The sequence below is a fragment of the Mesoplodon mirus genome (assembly GCF_964341445.2).
Source record: "Mesoplodon mirus genome assembly, chromosome: 10".
Taxonomy (NCBI): domain Eukaryota; kingdom Metazoa; phylum Chordata; class Mammalia; order Artiodactyla; family Ziphiidae; genus Mesoplodon; species Mesoplodon mirus.
This window is the reverse complement of record NC_138986.1, coordinates 43,891,632-43,907,821: the sequence shown is the minus strand read 5'-3', so window position 1 is coordinate 43,907,821 and position 16,190 is coordinate 43,891,632. Positions and strand designations below refer to the sequence as shown.

Sequence of the window (16,190 nt, the reverse complement as noted above, 5' to 3'; positions counted from 1 at the left end):
TATCGGGCTTCCCTGGTGGCGCAGTGGTTGAGAGTCTGCCTGCCGATGCAGGGGACACGGGTTCGTGCCCCGGTCTGGGAAGATCCCACATGCCGCGGAGCGGCTGGGCCCGTGAGCCATGGCCGCTGAGCCTGCGCGTCCGGAGCCTGTGCTCCGCAACGGGAGAGGCCACAACAGTGAGAGGCCCACATACCGCAAAAAAAAAAAAAAAGTATTTTATCAAAGCTCCCCTGCTGATTTAATGTTCCAGGTTGGAGAACCACTGAGTTAGATGACTACTTATCTAGACGCTTTTTCTAAGGTCTCTTCCAAATTTGAGAAGGTAAGTGTAAATTAACACTTATGGGTTACATACCACAGCTAGACAATGAATCTTCTCTAATAATTGAATTAATATATGTAAATCTCTTAGCACAGTATCTGGCATGTAGTAACTCAAATATTCGATATTTTTATTGTATCCTCTCTATAACTGTTCGATGGAGGTATTATATCTCTACATTACAGTTGAGAAGACGGAGACTCTGAAGTTAGTTTTCCAAGGACCCTCGTAGTAAATTGCAAAATGAGGACTTAAACCAGATTAAACTAGTTTTAAGTTCTAGAGCCCCTTATCTCCTCCACAGTCCACCTCTAAAACATCTGGAAGTTTACGCAAATTAGTGGTTTACTTGAGTGAACATTTAAAATATTTTAACAAAACCACTTCCTCTTGACCATTTTGTAAGGAATTTCTCTCCAAATGCAATTTCTGAAAAAAAAAAAGCAGCATAAAAGTCGACACCCACATTTCTTTATAATGTGGCCTGAGGGAAACTACTCTGTAGGTCTTGAGATACTCTGAGGACAGGAAAATGGATGGAGGTGGCCCTTCAGAACTCAAACAAAGCACAGGAGAAGCAAGGGAGAAAAGCACTGCTCTCAGGTAAAACATCTCTAGTGCTAAAGAATGGATGAACATCTGTCACTTCTGTACCGCCTAGCTCTGGCAGGTTAATTACAAGCCAAGGCTGAGGAAGCCCTGCGGTGACGGCCCTGGTCTTGTCTGCCACTTTCCTGAGGCCAGGTTGGATCAGGCTGTGTGCAATGGCTGCTTAAAGAGAAGGCAGGAAACTTCTCCAAAGGGGCTGTGACTACTAAGGTTGCAAATCCTCCACCTGAAAAACTCCGACGGATGAGGGGGGTATCCCTCTCTCTCTTTCTCTCCCTCGTCCACCCAGGCCTAGGAGATAAGGTAAATTAAATTTCCTCTTGTGCGTTGTATATATCAAATGTTCTGTTCCTGACCCTTTATCTTTGATTAACATCCGTTCAGTTTGCAGGGTTCAGTGCTTTTGGCTTTACTGTATTTTGTTAGTACGGTTAAGGCGAGGACTGCTTCTAAATAGGTGATTTCCACCCTGCTGTCTGAGAAGAGAGTAAAACCGAATTCGGGAGAAACGGAGGGGGGTAACAATTTTGGAAAAGGCGAGGGGAGTGGGTAACAGCCTCGGTAGTAAAGTTCTCAACGTTGGAGGAAAACGGTTTCCTCTCCCAGAGCTCTATGGAAGCATCAGCTCCTCCCCTCGGGCCTCCAAAAGTACCCTTCGCTTGGGGGCGATTCTAGAGTTGAACCCGAAGCGCGTGGGGTCATTAGAAACTAGAGCAAGTTGAAGCCAAAGAGGCCTGGCAGGGTAGGGGTGCGTGGACTCGGGGCCCGAGTGGAGGGGAAGGCCGAGAGCCGCGAGTCCCGGGAGAGGAGGAGAAAGAGAAAGCGGGGCGGGCCGGAGGTCGGGGTCCGGCGGCGGGAAGGGGTCCCCGTTTCTCCCTCCCCGTCCTCGCCTCCCGGGGCGCTGGTGACGTTGCGGTTTCCTCCTCCCTGCAGCTTGAGCCTCAGCGCCCGCCGCGTCCCGCCCTCCTCCCCTTTCGCCCACACCCCACCCGCCCGCGCCGGCCCGGCTCGCAGTAGCGCCGCCCGAGGCTGCAGCGGCGCATCCTGTGGCGCGGCGCCCACCCGCACCCATGGCGCGACGGGCGCGCTGAGGGCTCGGCTCCGAGGGCGCCGGGGGCCCGGGCGCCCTGGAGTGAGGGGGACCGGGAAGGGGTTCCGGAGCCTGGGCCCAAGCTGGGAGGCGACGCCCGAGAGGACGAAGCCGCGGCGGGGAGCGGTAAGCGGAGGAGCGCGCGAGTGGTGGGCAGGGGCGCGCGGCGGGCGCCGCTCTGGGCCCCGCGCGGCGCAACTTTCTTCCGGAGATTCGGGCGGGTGGCCGGGCGCCGGCGGGAGGCAAGCGAGGAGCCACGTCCCCCGCCGGGCGCCGAGCGCCGAGCGCCGAGCGCGCGAGCTGCGCGCCCGAACCCGGTTCCGCTGGGCTCCTGGAGGGCGCGCGAGGCGTGAAGCCGGAGCCGTGGGTTTCCCCGGCGGCGGGGCAGCTTTTAGTCCCTTCCCAGCCCTCGAGCGCCGGGCGCACCATAAGAACTCAGATCACTTTCGGTGCGTCGGGTCCGGCCGGCCCAGCAGCGATTTCCTGGACGGCCGGGAGGCTCCGGCTTCCCTCTGCCCGGTAGCCTGGCACAGCTTCGCGCCCTCCTTTCCCTGCATCTCCCCGTTAATTGGGGTGGTAGTGGTCGTGGGTGCCGATCCTGGCACTGGCAGCCCGCCTCTGCGATTGTGGAAGCCGGGCAGGCACGTCCCGAGCCTCCCCCAGACGCTGGATTCCAGAGCCGCCCGGCTCCGCAGACACTTGGAGAAATTGTTGGTAAACCTCACTCCCTGGCAGCCCCTGGTGATAGGGTGGGGCTGGGGCGTGCTTGACTCACAGGCTGGGAAGCTCTGTGAGCAATGCCACATGGGCTCAAGATCTGTCGCGGCTGGAATCTGAGCTAAGTTTGTGACCCGAGAACTTTCTCATTTTCATTGCTCATTTGAGGCATCAGCCTCTGCTTAGGCTGGCGGGCATTAGAGCTGAAACCGAATCCATTGCTTAAAAAAAAGTAGGTGAGCCTCATTTACCTGGAATTCCTTAGATCAGGAAATGCCACTTTTAATTTCTGGGAATCTCCGTGTTATAAAGTTTTTTAAAACATTTTTTCATTAGTTATGGTTTAGTTAATGTTACATTAAGTTTGAGAAGGGACGTTCTCACTGAAATAGTTTCAAAACAGTTTTTTTTCAGTATTTTATTTTTCACGTTATAGACTTAACCTTTCAGGAATTTCCTTTTCTTCAGTTTTTAAAAATTTCTCAATAAATGATAACCCGTATGAAATGAAATATGTGCGATGTTTTTTTATTATTATTTTATTTATTTTATTTTTGGTTGTGTTGGGTCTTCGTTGCTGCATGCGGGCTTTCTCTAGTTGCGAGCAGGGGCTACTCTTCGTTGCGGTGCACAGGCTTCTCATTGTGGTGGCTTCTCGTTGCAGAACACGGGTTCTAGGCACGTGGGCTCAGTAGTTGTGGCTCGTGGGCTCTAGAGCGCAGGCTCAGTAGTTGTGGTGGCTGGGCTTAGTTGCTCCGCGGCATGTGGGATCTTCCCGGACCAGGGATCGAACCCGTGTCCCCTGCATTGGCAGGCGGATTCTTAACCACTGCACCACCAGGGAAGTCTCTATGTGCACTGTTATATAGAATATTTTGACACTACTTCTAAAATGGGATCCCCAAATTGTTCATAATGTGCATGGAAAAAATACAGCATTATTTGAGTATTTGTGTGTCATGTACTACAAGGTCCCATACAGATACGTGTCCTTTTATGAAGTGTGCAGGTAAGATGTGTTCTAGTAAAAATGGAGAAGAGAAAATATTGAGTTTGATGCCTCCATCATCTAGTGACCCCTCTGTGTGGGTTCAGCAATAAGTGCAAGACAGTGCTGTTTACTTAGGAGACGTACAGAGGGATATAAGAAACTGCCCTGGCTGTCCCCAAGCTCTTAAGGAAGAAAGGGAGAAAGCAGCACCTGAGAGTTTGGGCTTGGGAAGCATCATTTTTCATTAATTGGTATATGATGTCAGTATTAGTGTCATCTAGCTTTCGTTAAAGACAGTGGCCTACATAGTACATTTTTACATTCAGGTTAAAAAGTATCGATAGTACAGTTACCAAGTAAAATGGAATTCTCAAAAAAAAGAAATGTGGATAAAGAGGGAAATTTGCTACAGAATACGGTTTAGGCCTTTGTCACTGAGGGGATTATTAGCACCTTCCTGGTCCTGCTGGGTAGAAGCTGTTTAGAGTTCCTCCCTCTGAGGTTAGGGGCCTGGTTATGGAAAGACACTAGGTAAGAAGTTAGCTAAGTTTGCCACATGAGGTCAGGACCATCATAATACCTAATATTTGTGTGTGCATCTACTTTAGTGTTTATAAAATTAGTCCACAAATTAGCTAATTACAGGTTTTCAATGATATTTGTTTTCCGGTCCAATATGCCATAGTGCTGCCTTGATCTGGTGGCCATCCAGGAGGGAAAGTTCTTAGCTTCACAGATGTTGCCCTGCCCTTCCCAATACCTCATTATAAAGATTTTTTTAATCTCTGAAGAAGTGTTTTAAGATCATAGATGAAAATGCATTCTGCAATTAAACAAAAAAATATTTGTTTATACATTTCTTAATATTATTTGTAGCAGAATATTTTGGTATTTATTTCTACTTGCCTTGGATTACACTAAGGCATGAAAGAAATTACATGTTCATGAAAGAAATTACATGATATCTACTCTATTATGATTTCGACAAATGAATGGAGAGGAATAAAGAAAGATACATTTAAATTTGGGTTTTAATATATCAGTAACCTTTGCGTTCCAAAGGGGTAAAGAAACTACTAAAGGACTAGCATTTTGTATTTGCAGCATGTGTTAAATATTACTTAAATCATTAGCATGTTTGAGTCCTAGATATAACACATTTTCTTATCCTTTTTACACCCTCCTCCATTAAAAAAAAAAAAAGGAATACTGTTATTGTCCTGGGATATGTTTGTGGCAGGCCTTTGAGGAGATCAAGAATGTCTGGTCCAGGGAACTCCATCATTATAGTGGATACTTTTATTCCATTTACTGAGAGGGCCTGGATCTTTACTATTATGAAGGAGTGGGTAAGGCAGAGATTCCATGTCCAGCAACCCTTCTGAAATAATGGGTCCAAGCGGAGGGCAGGACAGTTCTTATTACTATATTATAAAATGCCTTAGGGTTTTCTCATCTTGGAATTACATTATCTTCACCTACAGTGATTTGTAGAAAAGAACTCTTTGGTGGTCACCAAATTACCAGTAGGTGTTTGGATGATGCAATGTAATCCTCTAAACCTGAGTCAGTGCCCAACATGGGAATTAGGCAAGCGTGTAAGCCCGGAGTACCAAAAAGAAATTATTTTCCAGTAAAATTCATATGATTAATTAAGGGCAGAATGGAAGTAGAGATTAAAGTCCTAGATTCCAGAGGCACTGATCCATGCTTCTATTTGGTGATAGCAATAATTAGAAATGGATGAATTTCAAAAAGTCTTGCCAACTCTAGTGCCCAACTCTAATAGGAAATTATATTTTAAAAATTAAACTTTGCAAAAAAAAATGGTTCTGATGAACCTAGGGGCAGGACAGGAATAAAGACACAGAGGTAGAGAATGGACTTGAGGATACGGGGAGGGTTAAGGGTAAGCTGGGATAAAATGAAAGAGTAGCATTGACACCTATACACTACCAAATGTAAAATAGATAGCTAGTGGGAAGCAGCTGCATAGCACAGGGTGATCAGCTTGGTACTTTGTGACCACCTAGAGGGGTGGGATAGGGAGTGTGGGAGGGAGACGCAAGAGGGAAGAGATATGGGGATATATGTATATGTATAGCTCATTCACTTTGTTATACAGCAGAAACTAACGCACCATTGTAAAGCAATCATACTCCAAGAAAGATGTTAAAAATCAAACTTTGCATTAAGTGGATAATATTTTTAATTGAAGCAATTTTTCTTTAAAGAAAATCTTTCTATATATGTTAGTTAATAAATGTAGTCCCAAGTTCTGACCCATCTAACGTTATTGTTTCACAACTTCTAGTTGCGTATGGAAGAGTGGTTTGGTTAGGGGATGGTGGAGAGATATTGCAGGGAAGAATCATACTGGAAAGAAAATTAGAAAGTATTGTGGACGCGATTAAGAGGAGAAACTAGCGTTAATAAACTCTTACTTATGAATTCATATACATTTAGACAGTTGAAGGAGGAGTCCTTGATAGATCATACAGCTACGTGAATGCTTGCGTTTTAAAACTGCCTAGTAATTTAATATTTTTTCAAATAATTCTAATATTTTAGCCTAGTGGAAATGGAGAGTGATGTAGAGCAGGTGTCTTATCGTCATTTTAGGGGTGTAGAAATGGAAATACCATGAAAGTAAGAGACTTGTCTCTCTTTTTTTTAATTTATTTTATTTTTGGCTGCATTGGGTCTTCCCTGTTGCACGCAGGCTCTCTCATCGTGGCGAGCGGGGGCAACTCTTTATTGCAGTGCGCAGGCTTCTCACTGCAGTGGCTTCTCTTTGTTGCTGAGCACGGGCTCTAGGCGTGTGGGCTTCAGTAGCTGCGGCTTGCGGGCTCTAGAGCGCAGGCTCAGTAGTTGTGACTCATGGGCTTAGTTGCTCCGCGGCATGTGGGATCTTCCTGGACCAGGGCTCGAACCCGTGTCCTCTGCTTTGGCAGGCAGATTCTCAACCACTGCACCACCAGGGAAGACCTGTTGTCTCTCATTTGCAAGTAATTAGTGGTCTACCTTAAACATGAGATTAACCTAAATGGCGTATGTAATTCTACTTTTCTCCTTTATGACTCCACATTCATGTTGTTAAAGACTCTTACATTTCATTTTCCTACAGATCTAATTTATTATCCCGCTTACTACTCATTACTGTCCCTGAACTGTCAGCTCCCTGGAATGCTTATGTGCTTCCCAGGCTTCCGTAAACTGGCTATTTACTGACCCTCTTCCCACAGCTCTCTCCTCTCACTCTGCCTATCTCTTCTCATCCTCGTCAGGATTCCATCCTGGGGCCCCTTCTAATTCCCACAAAACCCTAGGCTCATTGCTCAGCTCTCATTAGCTGGCTTCAGGTTTTTGGGTGCTTTACCAATTGTGTTGCTTCCTTCTGCTTGTCTCAGCAAGCTCCAGCCTGTTGAGGGTGTGGATTTCAGATCCTCTGTCAGATGCCCAGAAGAGTATAAACCTGCAGGAGGCAGAATATTCAGAGAGTCTGTTGAATATCACAGAAAATAAAAGGGAATGATTTTACTTTGGGAAGAGAAGAAAAGATTGTTGAGGCCATCTGTTTATTTCTTGAATGGAGTTCAGTCCTTAATTCCGAATAACACTATGAATTTTGATGTGCTTTAAGATTACCGCTGAATTTCCTTCTATTTGTTTCGACTCCCTTGGGATGTTCCATAAACATGATCTTGGTAAGTGTTGTCATCAAATGTTAGTAGGTAATTTCTGAAAGAACAGAATTTGCCTCTTTAGTAATATGTAGAAGCTATAAACATCCTGATAATAAGCATGATTTGTTTTGGCATTTTATGTGTGAGCATAGTTATAACCATTAGGTAAGTGTAGTCCTGTTTTTAAAAATATAGCAAAAGACATGTATGCAGTTAACTCTCAATGACACATATGTGACGTATCCATTGTAGGTTGTGCCCATCTGCTTTGTCCTAGACAGAGTCAGAGAGAGTTTGCAACTGAGTGTATATATGTGTCTGCATGCCAGAAACATTTTTTTGGTATTATTTATGGAATTAATAGTGCCTATCTTCTCCCCAGTAAATGTGGAAAATAGTAGGATAATCATAGTAAAATTCCTTGTGTGTGTTTAAATTAGTGTACATGATCTTTCAGAAGAAATTGAGTAGGTCCACACTCATTTAAAAAGCTGTCATTTAAATTTTTCCATTTGAAATATTCATTGCATACACAGATGCCATAGGGTTGTGAATTTGCTGATTAAATCAAGGATTTTACGTTTTTCTCACGTGTAACAAACTTAGCTACTCAGCAATAGGCATTTAATGTGTGCAGATGTTCTACCACAACAAAGTTGAGTCAGCATTTCATAACTCTTAAAAAGAATTTGTAAAGGAAATGGGCTCACCAAGCTTGTGGGTCTGTAATATTTTTATTGATGAAGTACACAGGCAATATACTGGCTTTGCTGTGGGAGTCTAATTGCTATTGCAAGAAAAATGGAGATATTTGTTAGCAATTCCTGAAGTGGGAGATAACAACATTAGGTTGGTTACATAAATCTTAGTGTAAAATGTAATAATCTGTAGATTATGTTGTGAATCTGGTAGAGATTACTCATGTAAAGAAATAACAGACTACAAATTGACACCTTCATTTAGAGTAGTCCTTTACATTGAAGTATTGAAAGGGTTATTGCATTTCTAAAGTTAGCTTACACCCAGAAAGTTGTGTCAGTGACAAGAAACTCAAGAATTGCATGGTAAAAATCATCAAGTAGTTTAAAAATGTTTCACGCCAAGGTGCACTCAACACCCTGACACCAGGTAGAGCAGTAGTAAAGGTGGCCTGGCTGCAGGATCACACCGCTTACCTTCTTTACAGTTGTGACTGTCAGCTTTTCTTCTTGACACAGTGCTCTTTTTGTTGTTTGGCTATATCTGAGGACAGACTATAAGTAATGGATTTCTGGAATTCCACAAATTCTGGTTAAGAGCTCTTCTTGGGGCCTTGGCAGTTGAATGATATCATCCTAGGAGGTATGGATGGGGCCGGGCTCACCAGACCCGTGGATAATCGGGCAGGGGCCAGCTGGATTTAGGAATCACCTGCAGTGTTTACACTGCTCCCAGGGCGGGGAATGGGCCTGGCAGGAAGGAAAAAGGAGCCTGAAAGGGAATGTTGAACAGCTGTTTTCCATCTTCCCTGAAGAAAAAGAAGAGGAAATCGCCGTAGAGCAGGCATCAAGAGGGATTTATGCTAAATACAGGGAAGTTTTTCTGAATGTTTTAACCTTTAGAATGGATTTATGAAGGAGGCCTTTGAGTTCTTCTCTGTTTAGAGAGGTTTAAGTGAGGTTGTCCAGAAGGGATGTTAGCATTTATCTTCTGGGGTTCTAATTTTATGACCTCTGCTCATCTGGATTTGAAAATCTTAGAAGTTAAAAATGACTTAATTATATGAATGTAGAAGAAATGGTCAGTTTCAGTGTTTGAAATGCGAGTTGTCTTTATAGTTTCTACTTAGCATTTTTATTTACTAGAGCAAAGTATTTGCTAACTGGTTAAATATTGATTCTATATAAGATTGCTTCAACCTTTCATACAGGTACACATTACAGTGTCTGAAAACTCCTCTCCTCTATGCTTAATCTGTTTTCTCCCCAAACAGGTCACTTTTCTCCACATTTCTTTTTTATTTTAGAAAATCTTTAAAAAGGTCTTGGCATCAGACTGTGGTGTTCCATTTGGACTTTCAGTAATATCTTTTACTTTTCTCTGCCCCATTTTTTCTAGTAGACTAGAAAAAATAGTAGACTGGCAACAGTGGTCACCTGAATGTATGGGGCATTCATTAGCCATGTAGTCAAAACACAGAGGTTGCCCATGTCAGAAAGAGTCTGGAAACTTCTCTCATATTCCAAACTTCTTATAGCAGTATTTTGGTTAAAAATAATAATAGCATTTATAGAAACAATGTGAACTTTGCTTCGTTTTTGTTCAGGAAGATAGACGCTCTAGTAGAATTTTTTTTCCCTCTCCAGTTTTATTGAGATATAATTGACATACAGCACTGTATAAAAGTTAAAGGTATACAGCATAATGATTTGACTTACATCATGAAATAAGTTTAGTGAACATCCAGCATCTCATGTAGATACAAAGTTAAAGAAACAGAAAAAATTTTTTCTGTAGTGAGCCAGTTTTTCTACAGCGAAGTAGGAGTTTACAGAAGAGGAAGGGAAGGAGGCCAGAATGATCCTTGCAGTAATGGATTAGAGCTGGAGACATAAGTGTGAACTCATGTTTAGCTTAATATCAGTACAGATGGTTAAATTTAGGATTGTTTATAGATACATGTATTACATATACATGGTTTAGTATACACGCATGTATTTCCTCACTCTGTCAGCTGCAAAGGACAAGCAGCCATGATACCCGGGTGGTAATGAGCACACCTAGCGCTCAGTTCTTGGTTGTTTTTTTTGTTTTTTGTTTTTTTGGTTTTTTTTTTTTTGCAGTACGAGGGCCTCTCACTGTTGTGGCCTCTCCCATTGCGGAGCACAGGCTCTAGACGCGCAGGCTCAGCAGCCATGGCTCATGGGCCCAGCCGCTCCACGGCATGTGGGATCTTCCTGGACCGGGGCACGAACCTGTGTCCCCTGCATCGGGAGGCGGACTCTCAACCACTGTGCCACTAGGCAAGCCCCAGTTCTTGGTTTTTAAAATCATTCTTCGCAAAAGTAACCAGGGCTCCTTAGAGAAATGGCTGATTCTAGGACTGGGCAGGAAATATACAAGGTGATTCTGGAGCATCTTGCAGTGGCAGAAAATAAGGAAGTGTTAAACCCCAAAACTAAATTATATTCAAATTTTCTTATCTTTTACCTAATATCCCATTTCTGTTCCAGGATCTCACCCAGGACACCACATTATATTTAGTTACAATATCATGTCTCCTCAGGCTGCTATTTTCTGTGAAAGTTTCTCAGACTTTCCTTGAGTTTGAAGACCTTGACAATTTTAAGGACTGGTCAGGCGTTTTTATAATGTCTCTCGAGTGGGATTTGTCTAGTATTTTTCTCATTATAATACTGGGGTTTTAGGTTTGGGGGAGGAAGAACATAAAAGTAAAGTGCCATTTTCATCACATCATATCAAGGGTACAGATCATAAATATGACTTATCATGGCTGATGTTGACCTTGATCACCCAGCTGAAATAGCGTTTGTCAGGTTTCTTACTGTAAAGTTATCTTTTCTCCCTTGTCCATACTGTCCTCTTTGGGAGGAAGTCACTATGCACAGTCCACACTTAAGGAGGGGGAGGTCACGCTCCACTTCCGAAAGGGCAGGGTATCTACACCGAACATTTGGAATTCTTATGCACAAAAGATTTGTCTTTTGTCCCTCATGTATTTATTTATTCAATCATTTTTATATCAGTATGGACTCATGGATATTGTTTTTATACTTTGGGTTGTAATCCAGAACTATTTTATTTATTTTGTTGCTCAAATTGTTTCAGCTTTGGACGTTGGGTACTCTTTCAGTTGGCTTTGTCCCTTTGACATACTGCAATCTAGTAGAATTAATTCATGGTTTCAGACCAGTTATGTTTTTTCTCAGTAAGAAAATTAGGCAGGACTTAAGATGTAATCATCTTAAAAGCAGGCTCATATCGATGCTGCAAAAGGTATTGGAAAATGCACACTTAGCCAATATTGGGTCAGTGGGTTTGGGGGATGTCAAGAAGTGGAGCCCAACAATGTCCATGTCTTTGGCAACTGGAATTAAATGTCTCTACTTAGTTTCACAGCCCATAGCTTTAAAGCAATTTTGAAATGTTTTTCACAATTACCTTTCTCAGAGGAAACTGATTCTTGGAATCACTGAAAAGCCTGCAGAGTTAACTTAGGTAAACGTGTCTTTTGGTGTCTCCCTTAGTTGTGAGGTTAATTTCTTTTCTTCCTCTGTCTTTAACGTAAGTCTTTTACAAGTTAGAGCCTGTTGGCTCCAATGAGAACCCAGGAGGAATAGAGAGCAAGATAAGAATCGATCTGTTACTTTTATGCAATAGTTCAATTTATCCTTTCTTTTTTTTTTTTTTTTTTTTTTTCGCGGTATGCGGGCCTCTCACTGCCGTGGCCTCTCCCGTTGCGGAGCACAGGCTCCGGACGCGCAGGCCCAGCGGCCATGGCTCACGGGCCCAGCCGCTCCGCGGCATATGGGATCCTCCCAGACCGGGGAACGAACCCGTATCCCCTGCATTGGCAGGCGGACTCTCAACCACTGCGCCACCAGGGAGGCCCCAATTTATCCTTTCTTAAACCCGAGTGTGAAATTTTAAGATCCACCTTTTTTTCTAAGGAAACCAGTATTGTTCAGATTAGATTCATCTTGTTTACCACATGCTCTGCTAGGGTTCTAAGATTTTCACCATTACACTTTTTAGATTTACTGTGACTTGCATAGAGTTATTCTGTATAAAATTCAAATTAACAAATGGCATTTGAGTATCTGTTGTGGGAACTTTAAAAATTCTGTTTCACCTCTACTTGTGAAATTTAATCTGGCAAGTTTTAGGATAAGTTGGACCACTTTCAGTATCTCTTTCTTGGGGAAGAAATGTGTTGGCAGTATTTATACTACTAAATTGCCATAAAATGATAAATTCTGTGCCTAAAGAAGTTGAGTGGAGCTAGAAGTATTAGGGTGGTTATGTAACAGACCCTTCTTTGTGTGTTTACATCCTTTTTCTTGTTGGTGAAGCCACTGAAGTTTAGTTCAGTGATTGCAAGTTTTAGAAAAGATAAATCTGTGTTACCAGAAATGAATGCTTTGATATATAACTTTTTTCGATGTCCTTTTGAACCTGGAAGGTCAGATGAAAGAACGTTCTACTTTAGCAATAGAAATACTGAAAGGATTTAGTCATTCAGCAAGTACTTGCCAGGTACTTCTGTGTTTGAGGGGACATCTGGGTGGAGGCAAAGAGGGGCGGCATGCAAAAGAAATATGACATGGTTTCCAGCCTTCAGGAGCTATAAAATCTGGTTGGAGGATAACTAAATATGAAACTTTATGAGAACAATTAAGTGTTGAACAGAGACAAATGCATGCAGCAGGATTGCAGGAAGGAAGATGTCTGTGAGGCTTACGTGGGCAGAGAATACTCAGCTAGGAAGGGAAGAGTGAACTGGGCCTCAGAGGATTTTATGCCAAAAAGGGGAGGGGAGAAAGCATTGCAAGCAGAGCCCGCCAGCTAAGCAAAGGCACAGGAAGAGGAGTGAGCAAAGGAATGGGGTGGCTGCCAGGTCAAGGAGAACTTCTTAGAAAAATCATGGGAATTCACTTGTCTCCTTTTATGACATTCTCTCTCCTTTCGTCCTTACCTTCTTTGTATACTCTTTCATTCTTTTCCACAAATATTTTTGAAGGCCTGTATTGCATGTATTCATTTGTGCATGACACCATAGGGAAGACAAAGAAGACTAAGACCCCTGCCTTCCACCAGCTTGTACTTGAGCAGGTGAGATCTGCCTCACATCCCTTTTGGAGCCAGAGAGGACTGAAACAATAAATGTGAGAAAAGAAGATAACAAGTACCTTCAAGTAACTCAGTATGCATATTGACTCCTTTTTAGGGCCCAATTCAGATACCACCTCCTCAGTGCATCCTTCCTTCTTCAACTCAGCCGGAAGTATTAACTTCTGTAAACTTAAGTACTACTTTGTAATTCTCGTGCAAACTTACCTCCTTTTTCTTTCTTTGACTTTTTTGCTTGCGGGATATGAGTTCCCGTACCAGGGATCGAACCCATGCCCCCTGCGACGGAAACATGGAGCCCTAACCACTGGACCACCTGGGAATTCCCTTACTTCCTTTTTCTTTAGTGGTTTGTGTTAATATTTTCTTTCTTTTGCCATGTTATACGATGGCATAAGCACTTTCTTGGTTGACATCATCCCTGAATTCCCAAAGAGTATTGAGCAATGCATATATGGGGCCATAGGGGAGACCACTTATGGATGGAGCTGCTAGGGAAAGCCTCATAGATAGCACTGTGTTCTTTGAGAAAGGTATGTGGTTGAAGTGGAGCCCGTAGAGGGAACCCCCAGAGAGAGTAACAGAGGGAATCAAGGGCAAAAATATGAGTTGTGCTCAAGCAAGGATGAACAGATAAGTGTGAAGGGAGAGTTTGTGTAGGGAGGAAATGAATGATAATGTTGAAAAGGTGGGCCAGAACTAGACTGTGGAAGCTCTTGGAGGAGAAAATGGTTCATTTTGCTGTGTGTATAGAGGCTCTTGAGTAAGAAAGTGATATGATGATGGTGATTAATTTGAGAGGAACTTTATGGTTTACAAAGATAGTTATATCATGGGTAATATTAGCAGACTGCCTAGGTTTATATCTTGGCTCCTTCACTTTCTGTGTGACCTTACTTATGTCTGTGCCTCAGTTTCCTCAGCTGTGAAAAGGGGATGATACTAGTATCTATATTATGACACTGTGGTGAAGATTAAATGAGTTAACCCATATGAAGTACTTAGCATAGTTCCTAGGACTTGGTAAGCACTATATGTGTTTATTGTTTACAGCAGCCTTTGGTGTAGATATAATAAGAATTACGATCCCTACTTTAGAAATGAGAAAACTGTAGAGCTAGGACTATGTATAGTTTGTTAGGGCTGCTGTACCAAAGTGCCTCAAACTGGGTGGCTTACACAATAGAAATTTATTGTCTCACAGTTCTGGAGGCTGGAAGTCCAAAAGCAACTTGTCAGCAGGATTGGTCCCTTCCAAGGCCATGAAGGAGAATCAGTTCCATGCCTCTCTCCCAGCTTCTGGTGGTTTCTGTCGATCTTTGGTATTTCTTGGCTTGTAGATGCTTCACCCTGATCTCTAGCTTTATCTTGACATGGCATTCTCCCTGTGTATGTGTTTCTGTCTCCAAATTTCCCCTTTTCATAAAGTTAACAGTCGGATTAGGAGCCCATCCTACTCCAGTAAGATTTCATCTTAACTTAATTATAATTATTATATCTTAATTATATCTGCAATGACCCTGTTTCCAAATAAGGTCACATTTTGGTGTATTAGGTATTATAACTCCAACATATGAATTTTTGCAGGACCCAATTCAACCCATTACAGATTTCAAGTTACATCTATTTTTTGTGTGTGGCACGCGGGCCTCTCACTGTTGTGGCCTCTCCCGTTGTGGAGCACAGGCTCCAGACACGCAGGCTCAGCGGCCACGGCTCAGGGGCCAAGCCGCTCCGCGGCATGTGGGATCCTCCCGGACCGGGGCACGAACCCGCGTCCCCTGCATCGGCAGGCGGACTCTCAACCACTGCGCCACCAGGGAAGCCCCAAGTTACATCTTTTGAGCCTACCACAGTATGCCATGGTGTGTCAAAAGGATTGTAGAAAAGAGGAGGCATCTGTGGGTTTATATGAGAAATAATCGATGAGCTGTCCACGTCTCTTCTCTCTCCTCTTTGTATGGACCTGCACTGTTCCCTGAACAGCCACAGCAATGGACATGTCGTGGTCGGCCTTGGGATATTGGTGTGCTCCCCATGTCCTGAAAGGATCTTTTGGGTTTCTTCTTTCTTTTCAGCATGGACTTTCTGTGACTTCTTTCCATTTAGGATTAGAGATAAAGACATTAAGAGAAGTTTAGGGACATTATACTTGCACTGGGTAATTTCAGTTTTCTCTGTAAATGTGGATGATATGTCACCATCCCAAAGTATAGGTGATAAAGGAAGAATGGAATGCTTTTGGAAAGAGGCAAAAATCTAAAGTATCACAGTAAAGATTTTACTGAGAAGTTAGCTGGAAATGAATAAGTGGGTAGATATGCATCTGAGTGATGTAAGGTAGAAGTTGATGCCTCCCAGGTTTATAGTAGGGATCGAGGTAGAAAGGACAAAGATGATTGAGGTTCCCGAATCACTAAGGGAGTTAGAAATATCGCCAAACAATAAAAGTGACCTGTGAAGATTAAAAAGAGTACAGAGACACATAGTGATTGCAAGTGATGAAAGTGCCTGAAGAGTCACCCCTGGCGAGTCACTGAGAGAACTAAGGTGGCCCCAGGAATGGAAGAGGCTAGCTCCCATCTTGCTTATGGCTTGGGGAGAATGGCATTCTGTCTCCATGGGAGAGCACAACAGAGGATGTATCACTGAAAGAGTCAAAGTTGCTTCACAAAATCTTTAATTTGGAAGCATCTTAAGTGATCTCTGCACCCTCCCTTGCCCCATTTAACTCAGGAATCACCCGACAGGTGGTCATCTCATCACCATGTTCATTTAGGACAAGACATGAGAAGAAAGTCTAAGACATAAGATTAGTAGAAAAGGACTTTTCTCCAGCATGGATGAAGAGAACTCCGTCAGGTTTGACCAAAAGAAATCGCTAGGTAAAATCTGGCCATGAGCAGAGATGGGGTGAAATAGGGA

The 16,190-nt window shown here is 43.3% G+C and overlaps 1 protein-coding gene across 3 annotated transcripts in view; it reads left to right on the top strand.

Moving 5' to 3' along the window:
* Positions 1-792: 792 nt before the first annotated feature.
* The window catches only part of DSE (dermatan sulfate epimerase), a 70,257-nt gene continuing 54,859 nt past the window's right edge, over positions 793-16,190 (top strand). The window contains exon 1 of one of the 3 annotated variants that reach the window (XM_082633548.1): positions 793-925. In XM_082633548.1, coding sequence (XP_082489674.1) covers positions 859-925 — 67 coding nt within the window. In that variant the 5' untranslated portion in view covers positions 793-858. Of the gene's footprint in view, positions 926-947; positions 1,235-1,948; positions 2,148-16,190 lie in introns of those variants that run through there. The other 2 variants (XM_082633549.1, XM_082633550.1) reach the window with 2 other exon arrangements.